This window comes from Sorex fumeus, unplaced genomic scaffold, assembly GCF_029834395.1.
Source record: "Sorex fumeus unplaced genomic scaffold, SorFum_2.1 ptg000067l, whole genome shotgun sequence".
NCBI lineage: Eukaryota > Metazoa > Chordata > Mammalia > Eulipotyphla > Soricidae > Sorex > Sorex fumeus.
The window spans coordinates 2,018,307-2,033,240 of record NW_026606124.1 but is presented as its reverse complement, the minus strand read 5'-3'; the positions used below and the strand labels follow the sequence as shown (position 1 = coordinate 2,033,240).

At 58.7% G+C, this 14,934-nt stretch overlaps 1 protein-coding gene across 1 annotated transcript; it reads left to right on the top strand.

Annotated features, from left to right (window-relative positions):
• The first annotated feature begins 2,896 nt into the window (after positions 1-2,896).
• Positions 2,897-6,723, top strand: CIMAP1C (ciliary microtubule associated protein 1C). The gene is made up of 4 exons (XM_056128731.1): positions 2,897-2,996; positions 4,737-4,847; positions 5,496-5,606; positions 6,191-6,723. The coding sequence occupies exons 1-4, from the start codon at positions 2,897-2,899 to the stop codon at positions 6,721-6,723; spliced, it is 855 nt and encodes a 284-aa protein (XP_055984706.1).
• Positions 6,724-14,934: the final 8,211 nt, after the last annotated feature.

The window sequence follows — 14,934 nt, the reverse complement described above, 5'->3', positions numbered from 1 at the left end:
TTTCAGTGGTAAACCAATTTTTGAAGGGGCGTGAGGAGACAGTGCCAGGGACCAACCCAGGGCCTGCCACCTGCCAGGCAGGTGCTCTGGGGACGGGGGACAGCTCCGTGGCAGAGTCCTGAAACCTTGAGTTTGATCCCAGGCACCACCCCAAGTCTAGACTCCACCTGGGAACCACAGCACAAGCCACAGTGGGTGTCGGTCTCCAGCACACAACACCCAACCGCGGGACCCCAGACACGACCCCAGCAGCAACATCAACAAAGGGAAGAGAGGCAGGAGCTGGTGTCTGCGTGCTTCCTCCTGGGGCAGCCTGGTGGCTTTATTCCCTAACTGCTAGCTCTGTCTCTGAGTTTTTGCTGGGTCACATTAAAATTTGACATCCACTCTATCTGTGTCACCCTTACAAGTCTAGTTCCCAGCCACCACTGTACAGTTGCTGGCTTTGCCGATTTTCCCCATGGCCCCATATCATCTCTGGTACCCCGCTTCTTTTCTGCGTGCCAGGGCTTACCTTACTGCTGCCCCATCTTTTAAGTTTCGGTGGATCTCAACTGGTGTCTCTCTCCGGCTTATACTTCACTATCACACGGTCGGGTGTGGACCCTTGTGGTGAGTCGCAAATGCAGATTGGCCTGGGTCTGCTTCCTGCTCCTTATACCCAGCCTCTTCCCTCTGTCTGGAACCCTGGAGGGGGGCGCGGAGGGGAGCTTGGGTGACCCCCTCCCTCACGGCAGCGCCTGGTCCTGGTCAAGGATGTGACCCCGAGTGACCCGGGTGAGGTAGTGTCTGTTGGGTTATCCCGAAAACTGGTGGTTTCCCCCTTCTGCAGGCTGGAAAGGTCAGGCCAGGGAGGAAGGCCAGCAGGAGGGAGGGAAGCCAGGCTGGGCTGTGAGTGCTTGGCCACTGGCCGGGCTTTAGGGGACCATCTATGGCTGAGGCGGGCTTGACAGGCTCTGAGGGGGTTGTGAGTCAGGGACAGGGCGAGACTTCTTGGCCCAGGGACTTGGGGACCTGGTGGGGAGTGCAGGCCCAGTGGAGGGTGCGCGTGGTCTAGGAGGGAGGAGGGTGGGGGCAGGGGAAATTGTCTTTCCTGTTTTATTTTAGGGCCACACCCTGCCAGAAGTTGCTCCTGACTCTGAGCTCAGGGATCACTCCTGGCTCAGGAGACCATATAGGGAACCTGGACTGGGTGTGCAAGGCAAGCTCCCTACCCGCCTGGTGTGTGTGTGTGTGTGTGTGTGTGTGTGTGTGATCAAATCCAGGGTCCCTGGACTGGGTGTGCAAGGCAAGCTCCCTACCCGCCTGGTGTGTGTGTGTGTGTGTGTGTGTGTGTGTGTGTGTGATCAAATCCAGGGTCACATGCATGCACAGTAAAAGCCCCACAACCCAGTTCCCAGCGAGACTTTTCACCAGATGCTGTTTCCCCAGCAGAGCTCGAGGCAAGAGCTTAGTGAGGGTGGGTGTTGGCTAAGCTCCCGGGTGTGGATGCTTGGAGAACCCCTTAGACCAGAAAGGTGGAGGTCCTGGCCCCAGATCCCCCCCTGCAGCTCAGGGACCCTCAGGGTTGAGGCCCAGCAGGACCTCAACTGACTCCTGGAAAAGTTGAGGGTGGCCCCATGCCTGAGGCCACCTGGGACGGGGAGGGGGCCTCTATTCCTTACAAGGTGGGAAAAGGGGGGGTCTGGGGGTGGGGCAGGAGCCTTGGGTTCTGGGAAGGGCTGGGGCCGGGTCTCCTTCCCTATCTCTGCAGCAGGTCAGCCTCCTGTGTCTGGTTTGGTTCCCGTCAGAGCAGAGACGACACGGACCTGGGATCCGCAGCCTCTGGGCACAGCCTAGTCCCTGTCTGACCCTCTGTTTCGTTTCTGTGCCTCTGGGGTGGGACAGACCCCACTCCCCAGGCAGCAGTCATCTGCCCTCCCAGAATGGGCTCCCTCTTCCCTGGCTCAGCTGGACGCCCCTTCCCTGACCCTGCGGCCGAGCATGAATCAGGAGTTTAGGGGTGCAGGGGCCTCCAATATTAGCTTATCCCTCCCCAGAGACAGTTGGGGGTCTTCCTACCTCCAGTCTTTCCTCTACACCTCTCACCCTGCACCCCTGCACCCATGAACCCCTGCATCCCTGTACCCCTGCATTCCTGCACCCCGCACGCCTGCACCTCTGCATCCCCACACCCTCGCATCCCTGCCCCCCTGCCCCCCTGCCCCCCTGCATTACTCCTGCTTGCACGTGTGGCCCCAGGTCTCCTGTGCATGGTGTGAGCAGGCATCTCCCTCAGAAGCCTCCAGAACTCTGAGGATGCCATAGCCTGGAGAAGAGTCGGGAGCCAGCAGGCTATGTGACATCAGAGCTCTGCCCCCTCCTCAGGTAAGTGAGGGGCAAGGACCAGCGAGGGGACCAGGCGGAACCCTTTCCTCATGACCACCGGCCTTCGCTCTGATTGCCCCGTCTCCAGGTGCCTCCACACAGGAGTGAGTCGCTGACCCCGCCTGGCCTCACCTCTCCCTCTCAGTCCCCTGAACCTGGGCCCCGGGGACCCCCAGCTCCTAGCCTGGGTGGCCGGGGGGCAGGGAGGCTCTGCTCTCAGGGTTCCAGAGCTGAGCTGCCGCTGCAGAATTCTGACAGCGCCCCAGCAACGGGAAACAAACAGTGGCTAGAGTCACAGTCCGCCTGACGTCATTCCCGCTCGCTGGAGCCTGCCCGCAGCGCAGCCTGCGCCTCACGGCCTGCCTCAGCCGGCCTAGGACCACCACTCCCTCGGCCCCCCGCCCCCGCAGTCTCCGGAGAGGGACAGGTTGACTGGGGAGCGGGGCCCCCACCATCCACCTCTCACACAGGCCCCCCACCCATGGTTGGCTTTGGTCCCTGCGGGGCTGCCCGGAGCCCTTCTGCACCCATGAAGGCCTCCTCAGTCTCCAGGCGGCGCCTGGACAAGGGGCAGCTGCCCACGGGGGAGGGCAAGAAGCAGAAGCCTGTGATAACGGCCCTGGTCAAAGGTGAGAAGCCCCGGAAGTGGCCTTGGGCCAAGTTCCTCTCCTGGACACCCTCCAAACTGCCTGCACAGGCCCTCAATTCCCCTCGCCCCTCCAGAACCCCCCAGACCCGCTCCTCTAGACTGACCCTCTTTGGGAACTCGCAGGGGCTTGTGAGGGTCAGGGGAGCCTTTCTCCCCAACGGTTCGCGTTCCTTCCCTCCAGCCAGAATCTTCAGTGAGACTCGTTCTAGCTTCACTGTGATGACAGGGGCGTTGCCGGGCAGGTGGTGACAAAATGCTTAACTCTCACCTCGCCAGCTTCTGTGACTCAGGGTAAACTGAGGCCCTGAAACCTTCATGTTCTTGTCTGTAACATGGGAGAGACGAGGGACTCAACTGGCAGCGGGTCAGGAGGCTGAGTTGGGCTGGTCCTCAGGGAAGACTCAGCCCAACACTTTGTGACTGAGAACTCGGGGTTCAACGGGACTGGGAACAGGGATCTTCTGCCCGTCTCCCCCTATCTCCAACAACTCAGCAGTCACGCCCAGAAGACATCTCAGGCTGGCGCCAGATATTCTCACCCTTGGCCACCATCCAGATTCGCGTGTTCTTCTCTCCCGGAAGGGAGCTTAACATGACACTCGTCATAACCATGTTGCCGGACCCCACGCCAGGCAGTTTCATCCGGGGCACCCTGGAAGGGGGCGGGTAAGACCCTCCCCGCCCCAAGGCACCCAGCCCAGGCAGCCAAAAACCTCCAGAACTCAACTGCCGCCATACTCATGGCCGCTCTCCACATGCTTGGGCCGAACCTCACCCATGAGTGAGCCTATTCCTGTACTGTGCGGCCATGCAAGACTTCACACCACACACCATACCCGTACTCCAGGAGTATGGCACCACATTGAATGGCGTTCAAAGTAGGAGGCAACCAATCTTAGAGGGAAATGTTGATTTTGCATATATATACATATATATATATATATATATATATATATATATATATATATGGGCTGGAGTGATAGCACAGTGGGTAGGACGTTTGCCTTGCACGCAGCCAACATGGCCAACCCGAGTTCGATTCCTCCGCCCCTCTCGGAGAGCCCGGCAAGCTACCGAGAGTATCCCGCCTGCCCGGCAAAGCCTGGCAAGCTCCCCGTGACGTCTTCAGTATGCCAAACACAGTGACAATTGTCACAATGGAGACGTTACTGAGCCCACTCGAGCAAGTTGATGAACAACGGGAGGACAGTGACCGTGATATATATAAAAGCACACATGTTAGTGATCTCATAGAAGAGCTTAATGGTCCCTGGGTGAAATACAACAATCTTCACACTCTTTCCTTTAAGGAATTTTTTTGGTAGCATTTTCAGTGGTTTTTCATTACAAACAACACAAATATATTATTTCGGTTTTGCTTTGGGGCAGGGATTGGGGTTCGGGATGAAAACATTCGAAATGTGGTGGTGGGATTGGTGTTTGAATATTAAATGTAACCAAATACTGTGAACTACTTTCTAAAATAAAAAAATTAAAAAAAAAAAAGACTCAGCCCAGCGCCGGCCTCTGGGTGAGACCTGAGCTCGCTGCTCCTCACGCCTCACCTCTGCATGGTGCTCAGACACTGCCTCATGCCATCGGTAGCAGCCGGGACAGGGTTTGAGGCAGTGTGACCCTCAGGGACCGCACAGACCTCCATGCTCTCATGGGGCTCACTCTGACCGAAGCCCAGACTGAGGGCCGCCCTCCCTGCTCCCAGGTCCCGGACCTGCCAAGTATCTCCTGCCCTCCTGCACCGGCCATGCCAACCATGACATCTCCATGTTCCAGGCGCCTGCCTTCAGCCTGCTCTCCAGGCACTCAGAGAGGCGTGAGTGCTCCCCGCTCCCAGGGCTGGGGCGACAGTGGCTGGAGGTTTGGGGTGCACAGGGTCCAGGGCCCGCCCTGAGGCACAGGATCTGGTCTGGCTGCTCCCTGGAGGCAAGCCCTGCAGGCCTCTGCTGGTGGATCCCCAGGGTGCTCTGAAGATAGAGCAAGGGTCTCCTTCCAGCCGTCCAGGCAGCCCAGGGCTCACTGGTCACTCAGCTGTGCAGGGATACTGGGGGAGGGGTCCCCTCAGCTCCCCAGAAGGCAGGGAGCGGGAGAGGATGGGCCAGGATGAAGATGTGTGTTGGATGGTGGGTCCCAGACCGACACACATCCTCCTTAGCCGGGGACTGCCTTGATACCACGTCCCTCCTAATACTGGCCACTCTGGTCCGCTGTTACTCCCAAGCAAGCAGCCCCTCGGGCTGGGGTGGGTGGGGTGCAGTGCCCCTCGGAACACATTCTGGAGAATGGTAGGACAAGCGTTCAAAGTCCATTTAACAAACAAGAAAACCAGGGGTCCTGAGATGCCAGAAGCTAGAGGGGTCTCAGGGGAGGTCCAGCTCCTCTCTTGTTGGGGAGTCAGGTCTGGAAGTAGGCCAGGTGCTATGTGGGGGCCTCTGGGGCTGACGGGGACTCCGTTCTCCTGCAGGAGCCGTGGACGTCGGCAGCCCTGGGCCTTACTCCATGGATCCCAAGCTCACCCGCTTTGGCATGTCCAACTGCCCACAGGTGCCCATGGTGGGCCGCATCTCCAGCATCCGTAAGACGGGGGGCGGGGTTGGGGGTGGGGCAGGGGGCAGGCGTGGTGGCAGGGCTTACCCCGTGCAGCTGAAGCCCCATGGCTGTGCCAGCATTCTTTTTTTTTGCTTTTTGGGTCACACCCAGCGATGTTCAGGGGTTTCTCCTGGCTCTGCACTCAGGAGTTACTCCTGGCGGTGCTTGGGGGACCATATGGGATGCTGGGAATCGAACCCAGGTCGGCCGCTGGCAAGGCAAACATCCTACCCGCTATGCTATTACTCCAGCCCCTGTGCCAGCATTCTTAGGGAGGGGACCCACCTCTGGGTCTTGGATCTGTCCCAGGGAAAAAGACAGAGTGTGCATGGCCCACGAGCACCCACTCCTCCTGACCTGCCCCTCTCCTGCACGTGGTCCTGGACAGCTCTGTGATGTCTCAGTGTGATGCCACATGGCTCTGGGGACAGCACATCTGATGGACAAGTCTGTCTGTCCGGCCCCATCGTTGCGTGGGTCTGGGAGTCATGGCCTGGTCCACCCTCCAGGTCCCTGGTCCCCGTCCCAGGTCCCTGGTCCCTGACCCCCGCCTCCACCTGCCACTTTCAGGCTTGAACACCACCCCTGCACCGGGCCACTACCCCGTGGAGAAGACCTTCCCTCCTGCCGAACGCAGGGTCCCTCAGTACTCCTTCGGCCAACGGTGCCCCTACAGAGTGACCACCTCCACCCCGGCCCCCAACCAGTACCAGCTGCCCCTCCTGCTGGGGCCCGATTGCCCCGTCACCCCGGCGGCCCCTTGCTATAGCCTGAGCTCGGCGAACAAGAACTGGTTCCACAAGGAGAACGTGACCAGCAGCCCGGGGCCGGCCCGCTACACGCGCCCCCCGCCCTCTGTCTACCAGAACTGCAGCCCCAGTTACAGCATGGGCAGGCGCTTCTCCTACCCCGTGGACCACACGCCGCGGCCAGGGCCGGGCTCCCACGAGGTCCAGCAGGTGGTCCTGCACAAGCCCCACATCCCCGCCTTCAGCATGGGGGTCAAGCACTCCTCCCACCTGACACCCCTGATCGTGGACATCCATGACGAGGGTGGCTCCCAGCACCCTCCTCCCCCCGCACCCTGCCCGCCCAGAACTTAGCTTTTTTCATGCACCAAGAGTCCAGGAGCAGAGCTGGGGGCCGGATGCAGTAGATAGACCATAGTAGATAAATATTTGTCATTTATTTATCCTTTAGGAGTGAAAGCATTCAGGGCTGCTTTTTCTGGGGGGCTCTGTCTCTGGGTGAGGGCCCAGCTAGACCAGGCGACCTGGCATGGGGGTCTCTGTCCTGTAGAAATTCTGTCCTGCTCATGGCATGATTTGCCCTGGGCAGAACTGGAGAGCTGTGTGCTGGTCCCTAGGGCCGCTGCTAAGGCAGGAGAGGCCCCTCTCTGGGAGAGGGCCACCCTCAAGGGTGGGGTATGGACGCTCTGTCCAGCTTGAGACCTCCCAAGAGGCAGAGGATGGGGAGAGGTGTTCTGACTGGGGACAGGGCAGGCAGTGTGTGTGTGTGTGTGTGTGTGTGTGTGTGTGTGTGTGTGTGTTGGGAATCCTGGCTGAGGGACCCAGAGAACTGGGACGGGGAAAAAGCAGGCGGGAGGTGGGAAGGTGGGGTGGCCCAGGGGGACAGCAGGCTGGCCCAGACAGTGGTGAAGGTGGACAACTCCGGCTTTGTCCTCTGTGCAATAGGGCTGGTGGAGACTCAGCACTTTCAGAGGTTTCTTTGGGCATCAAGAAGGTGCTTGGACGGCCGGTGCAGAGCCTGGAGGTGGCAGTCAGCCTGGGGAGGACGAACACCCAGATGGGCTGTCCTTGGAGAACTGGGGGTCCCCCAGCCCAGGCCTACACAGCACAGCTGGGTGGTGCTGGGCGGAGGAGCAGCCACCCCACTGGTCAGTAGGGGGCAGAATTGCTTCGCTCGCAGCTGCTAGGCTGGTGCCCACTTTCGTGTCCCCACCACGCGGCTGCTTTTGGGCAGAGGGTCAGTACCACAGCAGGTCCGCTGGGAAGGGGCTAGACTCTCTGTGGGCACCTTGGTCTTTCCTTGGCATTCGAATTCCTCATTCTGGTGCCTCCCAGAACTTCCCTGGTCCAGGGGTGTGTGAGCACATGTGTATGAGCATGCGTGCGTGTCTGTGCGTGTGTACATGTGTCTGTGTCCATGCGTGCATGAGTGCCCATGAGTGCATGTGTGTATGTGAATGTGTGCGTGCGTGTGTGCGTGTGTGCGTGTATGCATGCATGTGTGTACATATGTGTGTGTGCGTGTATGCACGTGTGTGCTTGCGGGCATGGTGTGTGTCCATGCATGCATGTGTGTGCGTGTGTGAGTTGGGAGGGTTTCCATCCTTTGCAGCTTGAGTCTGGTAGTGGGAAGGAGACAGGCCCAAGAGGGGGCAGATGCCAACTCCCCCAGGCACCATCACTCAGGCTGAGCCTTCAGCAGTTCCCCGAGAGCAAAGGGGGGTGGCCGCTCACCCAGTGTCCTGTGGCTCATTAGGGCAGTGGGCAGGTTTTCACTGAAAATGAAAACTGAATACAGGAAAATACACTAGGGGGAGCGGGACCATCTGTGGAAGATTAAAACAAAGAACCTCCCACACCCACCCCCTGCCCAGTGTTTCACAAAGGGGTTTGCAGAAGGTCCTGGTGCAACCACACCTGACCCTGGGCCTCAAATTCCTCCCGCAGTGAAACCACTTCACTCTAGGCCTGGGGAACTGTGTTCCTGTCCCCTTGCTCATCCTTGGCCAGGCTGGCCCGGGCAGGTGCTCACGAGAGCAAGAGGGCCGGGACCCATCTGTCTTGTAGCAGGCTAGAAAGATGTCATTTTCTGATGGTGCCATCTATTATGATGCCTGCAGAAGTCAGTGGTGCTTGGACCGAGCCATGTGCTGGGACGGTGGGGGGTGAGGGGGAGGGGAGCCTCCAGCAGTGCGCGGCTCAGCCTGGGAATTCACCGTGTGTGTGTGTGTGTGTGTGTGTGTGTGTGTGTGTGTGTGTCTTTGGGCCCCACCCGGTGGTACTCAGGGCTGAGTCCTGGCTCTGAACTCAGGTTCATTCCTGGTGGGACCATATGTGGTACTGAGGATTGAACCCGGGTCAGCCACATGCAAGGCAGGTGTCTTACCTGCTAGACCATCAGTCCGGCCCCTGGGGAACCACCTTGGCCACAGACTCATGCCCTGTCTCTAGATACAGGCTGGGCTCCACGTGTGACAGTCTGGGGCTCGTCATCTTCCAGAGCGGGGATTCGGGGGGGGGGGGTGAGAGTCTTGAGTTAGATCTGGACTGAAGTTGGGCTGTGTCCTCCACGTCTCAGCCAGGAACGACGAACCCTCCAGCGAGCCCCAGCTTCCGCTGGTTGGGGGCAGGGCCTCGGAGTTGGCCCAAGAGAACGAACACGGGGTGGATTTTCGTTTCCAAAGGAAGAGGAGGGTGGGGGGTTCAGAGTGAATCCAGGGGGTGAAGGAATTCGGGAGAGAGATGGCCGCCCCAGAGAGGGGCCTGTGCCTGCAGGGGAATGAATGGGGTCTCCCTGGTCCCTCTCCCTGAAAAGCCGCAGGGCTGTTTACCTTAGCAGAGGTGGCCCTGCTCTTGGCCTCACCCGCTCCATCCTATCTTGCTGAGCTCAAATCTGTGTCCTCAGGTCCTAAAGCCGGGTGGAGCCCAGGATCGGGTCACACAGATGGTCACTCATTCACTCGGCTCGCGCTGGCCTGAGCACTGAGCCTTGCCAGGTGCTTGCTCTGGTCAAGGTCCTACCTTCCAGTTCTGCCAGTGGATGAGCCACCTTGGAGGGTGGACGGGGCTCAGGCTGCGGCAGGGCAGCCACCGCAGTGACCCCTTCTTTGTGATAGGGGGGAGAGGCCTGGCTCACGGGGCATCTCTCTCCGGCACTGTGAGGCTAGACACGTTACCCCTGGGCCCCTGGACCCTGGCCTGGGCGTGGTGGGGTCTGGCTGCTGGAGACTCTTCAGAGGTCCACTGTCACTTTGCTCCCCTGGGTCCTGCCTGTGGGACACGGGACTCCACAGGGTTCCACATCTGTGGCTGCACACGCATGCCGTCCCCCTGCCAGCAGGAGACTGACCCTCTGCCCAGCACGCACACATCACAGACACACATACTCAGAGGCACACTCGCACTCATGCACACACGCACGCACACTCACATACATATGCAAGCACACGTATACAGTACACATGCACGTGACATGCACGTACATACATGTACACCCATTACACTCAACACATACTCGTGTGCACACGCATGGACACATGCACATTTATACAATGCAGATGCATCTGACACACATGTACACTCATGTACACTCAACACACAAATACAACACATGCACACACACTCACATAGACACATGCACACACACATGCACGCACACTTACATAATAAACATGCACGTGACACAATGCACACATGTACACATGTACTTACAACATGCACACATGTACACTCACATTCACACTCAGATGAACATCACACATGTACACGCATGTGCACACCCACACTCATACCCAGGCACACACACACACACCCCAAGCACACGCACACTTACACACAGTCGTGCACAATCCTCTCACCCACGCGCACTCCAATTGTAGACACACACACAGAGCAAAGGCCCACCCACACTAGCTGCCTATGTGCACGCTCTCTCACACACACACATACACACTGACCTCTCTGCCCTCACCGTCCCACCCTCAGCACCCCTCACCTCTGCAGCCCCCCACGTGCCCGGGTCCCCTCACTGCTGGGAGAAGAGAGACGCAGCTGCAGACCAGAGGCGTCGACGGGCTTCTCCGGAAGGGCTGCGGGTCCCTCCCTCTCAGTTACCTCTCGCTGGCCCAGCCTCCGCCCGGAGCCCCTTATTCTCGGCCCCTCTCCCCATGTCTGCCACTTGTGTCTGCAGTGTGGCCCCCCCAGGGGCCACGTCCCTCCCCCATTCTGGTCAGAGTGGCCTGGCCAGGCTCACAGGGATGGTGCTCCCTCCTGCTCCTGGCTTCCCCTCATTCCCTCTGGACCTTTCTGCCTCCCTCTGCCTTTCCTCTTTCCCCTCTGTCCCTGCGTGTCCCCACCCTGTCCCTGTGCGCCCCCCACCCTGTCCTTGAGTGCCCCCCACCCTGTTTGTCCTCTAGAATAAAGATCGACATTTTCAGTCCCCTCCCCCCACATCGCAGTCTTGGAGGCCCCGACTTGAGGAGCACGCTGTGTGTGTGTGTGTGTGTGTGTGTGTGTGTGTGTGTGTGTGTGCAGGTCCCGCGTTCCTTTGTTTGCTTCTTCGCCTCTGCAGCTTTCATTTTTCCCTGGGAGAGTGGAGGCGCATCTCCCTTCAGGGGAGGAAGGGAGACAAAGAAAGGAATAAAACACTGTCAGTGCTGTCTTGTAAACACGGCGTGTAGTGCAGCGCGGGGTGCTCGGCGGGAGAGGGGCCCAGGGAGAGGTGGGCCGAGCACTTGGGGGGGGGAATGAGCTGGGTGTGGGTACCGTGGGGGGGGGGGAGGTGGTAGGGGCTGCCCAGGAGAGGAGCGAATGGTCGGGGATGGAGGAAGGGGTTCGAGAGGGAAGCCCTGTACCGGGAGCCACGCCAGCAGGCACTGGGCCCACAACATGCACAAGACATGCGTTTGCTCTCACAGAGCGGAAGAGCAGAAATGGAGCCGCGGCTCCCTTTCAAGAAGCTGCATCAGAGAGGGTGGGCCACTTGCCCAGGACTGCACAGCCAGGAATCCAGCCTGAGCCCATTGGCCTCCAGTCCTCCTCTCACCCAGCCTCTGCTGTGGGCATGAGGGCTGGGAAGGCAGGTGGGAGCCGCAGTTTGACCTTGCTCAGCCCTCCCCCTTCCCCTTACCCCTCCCCCCTCCCCCCATGGGGCCTCACTTTCCCCATCTCCCTGGGGCGTGGGGACAGGACTGACAGCTCTGCAGGGCTGCGGGGAGGCTCAGATGTCTGCGTGCGGGTGGTCATTCGGCTGGGGCTCCCCCGGAGAGCCCACCGGGGCTGCGGCAGGCGCGCAGAGACCACCCAGTGCTGGGGGGCGGGACCGGCCAGCAGCTGGCCGCAGCCTGGCAGCTGCCAGGAGCCCGCGCTACTCTCCACTGCCACCTGGTGACATACGCAGGTACTGCGGGAAAGAGCCGCACTGGCAGTCCCCCTGGGTCCAGGTTGAAGGAGGACATGCCTCCAGGTCAGCAGGGCAGAAGCCTTCAGGAAAGGGTGCTCTCCCTCAGTCCTATGGCGCTCAGGAAGTCTCGGGGCCGTAGTGGGATGTGTCGGGAATCTTCTGCTTGAAGCCATAACCTCTTCCAGGGAGCCTACCAGGGATTCCTCTAGAAGTAAGGGGTCTCACTTCGACCCTGCAGCCCTTCACAGAGGTGGGGAGCCCATTGCGCTGTGTGGTCCTGGCGACATTGGGGGTGATGACGACCACCGTTTCCCCCCTCGGGAGCACCTGCCAGGAGCCCAACTGTGGCACGCGGCTTGGCCTGAATTCTCTCTCACGCACCTGACAAAGGGCTCAGTTCTGAGCTGCTGCAGATGAAGAAGCTTATGCAGAGAGCTCGTGGCTTCAGATACAACCTAGGGAACGAGGGCTCAGACGGTCCCATTCTCAGGAGAGGGTCCCGAGGCGTCAAGGAACCCTGGTCTCGTGAGGCCACTGGGCCTGGGGGCTTGTGGCTGGGCTTTCAGCTCACGCTGGACAAGGGCCCTCTCTCTCCCTGGGCCTCTAGTTCAGGGAACTGTACATGTGAATGCACCTGGAGACACCTGGGGACGACTCAAAGATCCTGGCATTCGGCATTGTCCAGTCTGGGGTCCCGGCTGGGTCTGTTCTGAAGGGAAGGGGTGAGCGAGGGCAGGTGTGGGAGAACAGAGCTCTGGGGGTCTTGGGGCTCAGATGAAGGGCCTAGGTAAAGTCCGGCGAGGGGTCCCTCCTGGTGAGTTTGCACAGAGGGGAGTTTGTGTTGGTAGGAGACAGCCTCATCCATCACAGGCAATGGGGGCTGACGCGCGGCCACTCCCTGCTGGCGTAAACCCTCCTCCAGGTCGGACTGTGCACTCCTGCCATTCACAGCGGCCAGTTGGAGCAGGAGGGACGGAGGGGGACAGGCTGCTCTCCTGTGGGGCCGCCCCAGGCCCCAGCAGCAGGGCCCACACAATCCCCTCAGGTTACAGGGTGCCAACCTCAGCCCAGCCTGAGCCCCCCCAGGCCCCCAGAGCAGCCCCTAGGCCCCGGCTCATGTGGCCGGAAGCGCTCCCCACCCCAGGGCCCTATATGTGGCCACGGTCTGTATTCCACTCGCCAGGCCCACCTGTGGCCGCCCACTCCAGGAAGGAAATGTGTCCAAGGCCTGGCGGCCCGGGATGGTGGTCTTTGGTCATTTGGTCATTTTGGCCAGAAAACTCGTCATTTGATTAAAGCCGTTTCTCATCTATTCCCTCCCCACCCCCCCTTTTTTTGGTGGTGGTAGTGAAGGCCACTTCTGGTCGTGTTTCGGGCTTATTCTTGCCTCTGTGCTTGGGCATTAGTCCTGGCGGGGTTCACGGGACCATATGGGGTGCTGAGGGTCAAATCCAGGTCGACTATGTGCATAGCAAGTTCCCTACCTGCTGTGCTATTTATTGCTTGTGCCCAGAAGGGACTTGTTTGTTTTGTTTTTGTTTGTTTTTTGGGCCTGAGAGATAGCACAGTGGGTAGGGCGTTTGCCTTGCACACGGCCAACCCGGGTTCGATTCCCCCATCCCTCTCAGAGAGCCCAGCAAGCTCCCTAGAGTATCCTGCCCGCATGGCAGAACCTGGCAAGCTCCCCGTGGCGTATTCGATATGCCAAAGACAGTTACAACAAGTCTCACAATGGAGATGTTACTGGTGCCCGCTGGAGCAAATTGATGAACAATGGGAGGACAGTGCTATAGTGCTTGTTTTTTTTTTTTTTTTTTGTGTGTGTGTGTGTGTGTGTTTTAAACCAAACCCAGGTATGCTCAGGGATCTCCTGGTTCAACCACATTGGACGCTGGGGATCGAACCCAGGTCTGCCATGTGCAAGGCAAGTGCCCTCCCCACTGTCCTGATGCTCCAGCCCTATTTAGCTGCTGTCTTCAGACTGGCTCATGGATACTTGGATCTTTCCCAACACCGACAAAAGTTCGCAGGGGGCTGGGGGCTACCCTTGGCGATACCTGATGGGTTGTGAGCCTACGGTTCAGCACTGGGGTTCTACAGTGCAGGAGTCAGAGCTGGGGTTGAGGATTCCAGCCTTTTGGCTTGTTTCTTCAGGGCTCACACTCAAGGCCACCAGGCGAGGTTTGTACTTCTCCTGATCTCACACGACATCAGCTAGTCTTATCTTGTCGTACAAAATGGATGATTTTTCACAGGGCCAGAGTGGAGATCACATGTGTTCAGGCATTTGCCTTGCACATGACTAATTCTGGTTCCATCCTTGGGACTTTGTATGGTCCCCCAAGCCCCACCAGGAGTGATCCCTGAGAGCAGAGTCAGGAATAAGCTCTGAGTACTGCAGGGTATGGTCCAACCCCATCACCATCATCATCATTATCACCACCATCACCACCATCACCACCATCACCACCATCACCATTATTATTATTTTTAGTTTGTGGGCCACATCTGGAGATGCACAAGGAAGATTCTCAGGGAAGATTCTCAGTTGGGTGCTCAGGGATTGCTGCTGGCACTGCTTAGGGGACCATGGGGTGCCAGGAATGGAACGTAGGCCTCTATCATACAAAGCATATGCTCTGACCATTGAACCATCTCTCTGGCCCCAAGAGCACAACTTCTTTATCCACTCCTCTGTCACTGGGTATTTTGGTTCTGAGCTTGATTGTTGTAGATAGAGCTACAATGGCATAGCAATATGTGTATCTTTTCAAATCAGTGGTTTTGAGCTCTTGGGGTAGATGCCAAAGAGTGAATTAAAAGTGGTGGTCTTTTTTTTTTTTTTGGCTTTTTGGGTCACACCCGGTGATGCTCAGGGATTACTCCTGGCTCTGAACTCAGAAATTACTCCTGGTGGTGCTCAGGGACCATATGGGATGCCGGGATTGAACCCTGGTCGGCCACATGCAAGGCAAACGCCCTACCCGCTGTGCTATCACTCTGGCCCCAAAAGTGGTGGTTTTATTTTGAATGTTTGAAAAGTCTCCACACTGTTGCCCACAGAGGCAAGGCCAGGTGACATTGCCACCAGCAGGGATGAGATTCCTTTCTCGCCAGACTCTACTGGTCATTCCCATCCTCTTTGTATGCATTTGTTTGGGGGC

Bases quoted from the DNA above. Each gene is read 5' to 3' on its own strand.
- CIMAP1C (XM_056128731.1), top strand. From the start codon at position 2,897: ATGAAGGCCTCCTCAGTCTCCAGGCGGCGCCTGGACAAGGGGCAGCTG. The intron at 2,997-4,736 runs GTGAGAAGCCCC...CCCTGCTCCCAG, and splicing joins GATAACGGCCCTGGTCAAAG to GTCCCGGACCTGCCAAGTAT. The intron at 5,607-6,190 runs GTAAGACGGGGG...TGCCACTTTCAG, and splicing joins GGGCCGCATCTCCAGCATCC to GCTTGAACACCACCCCTGCA.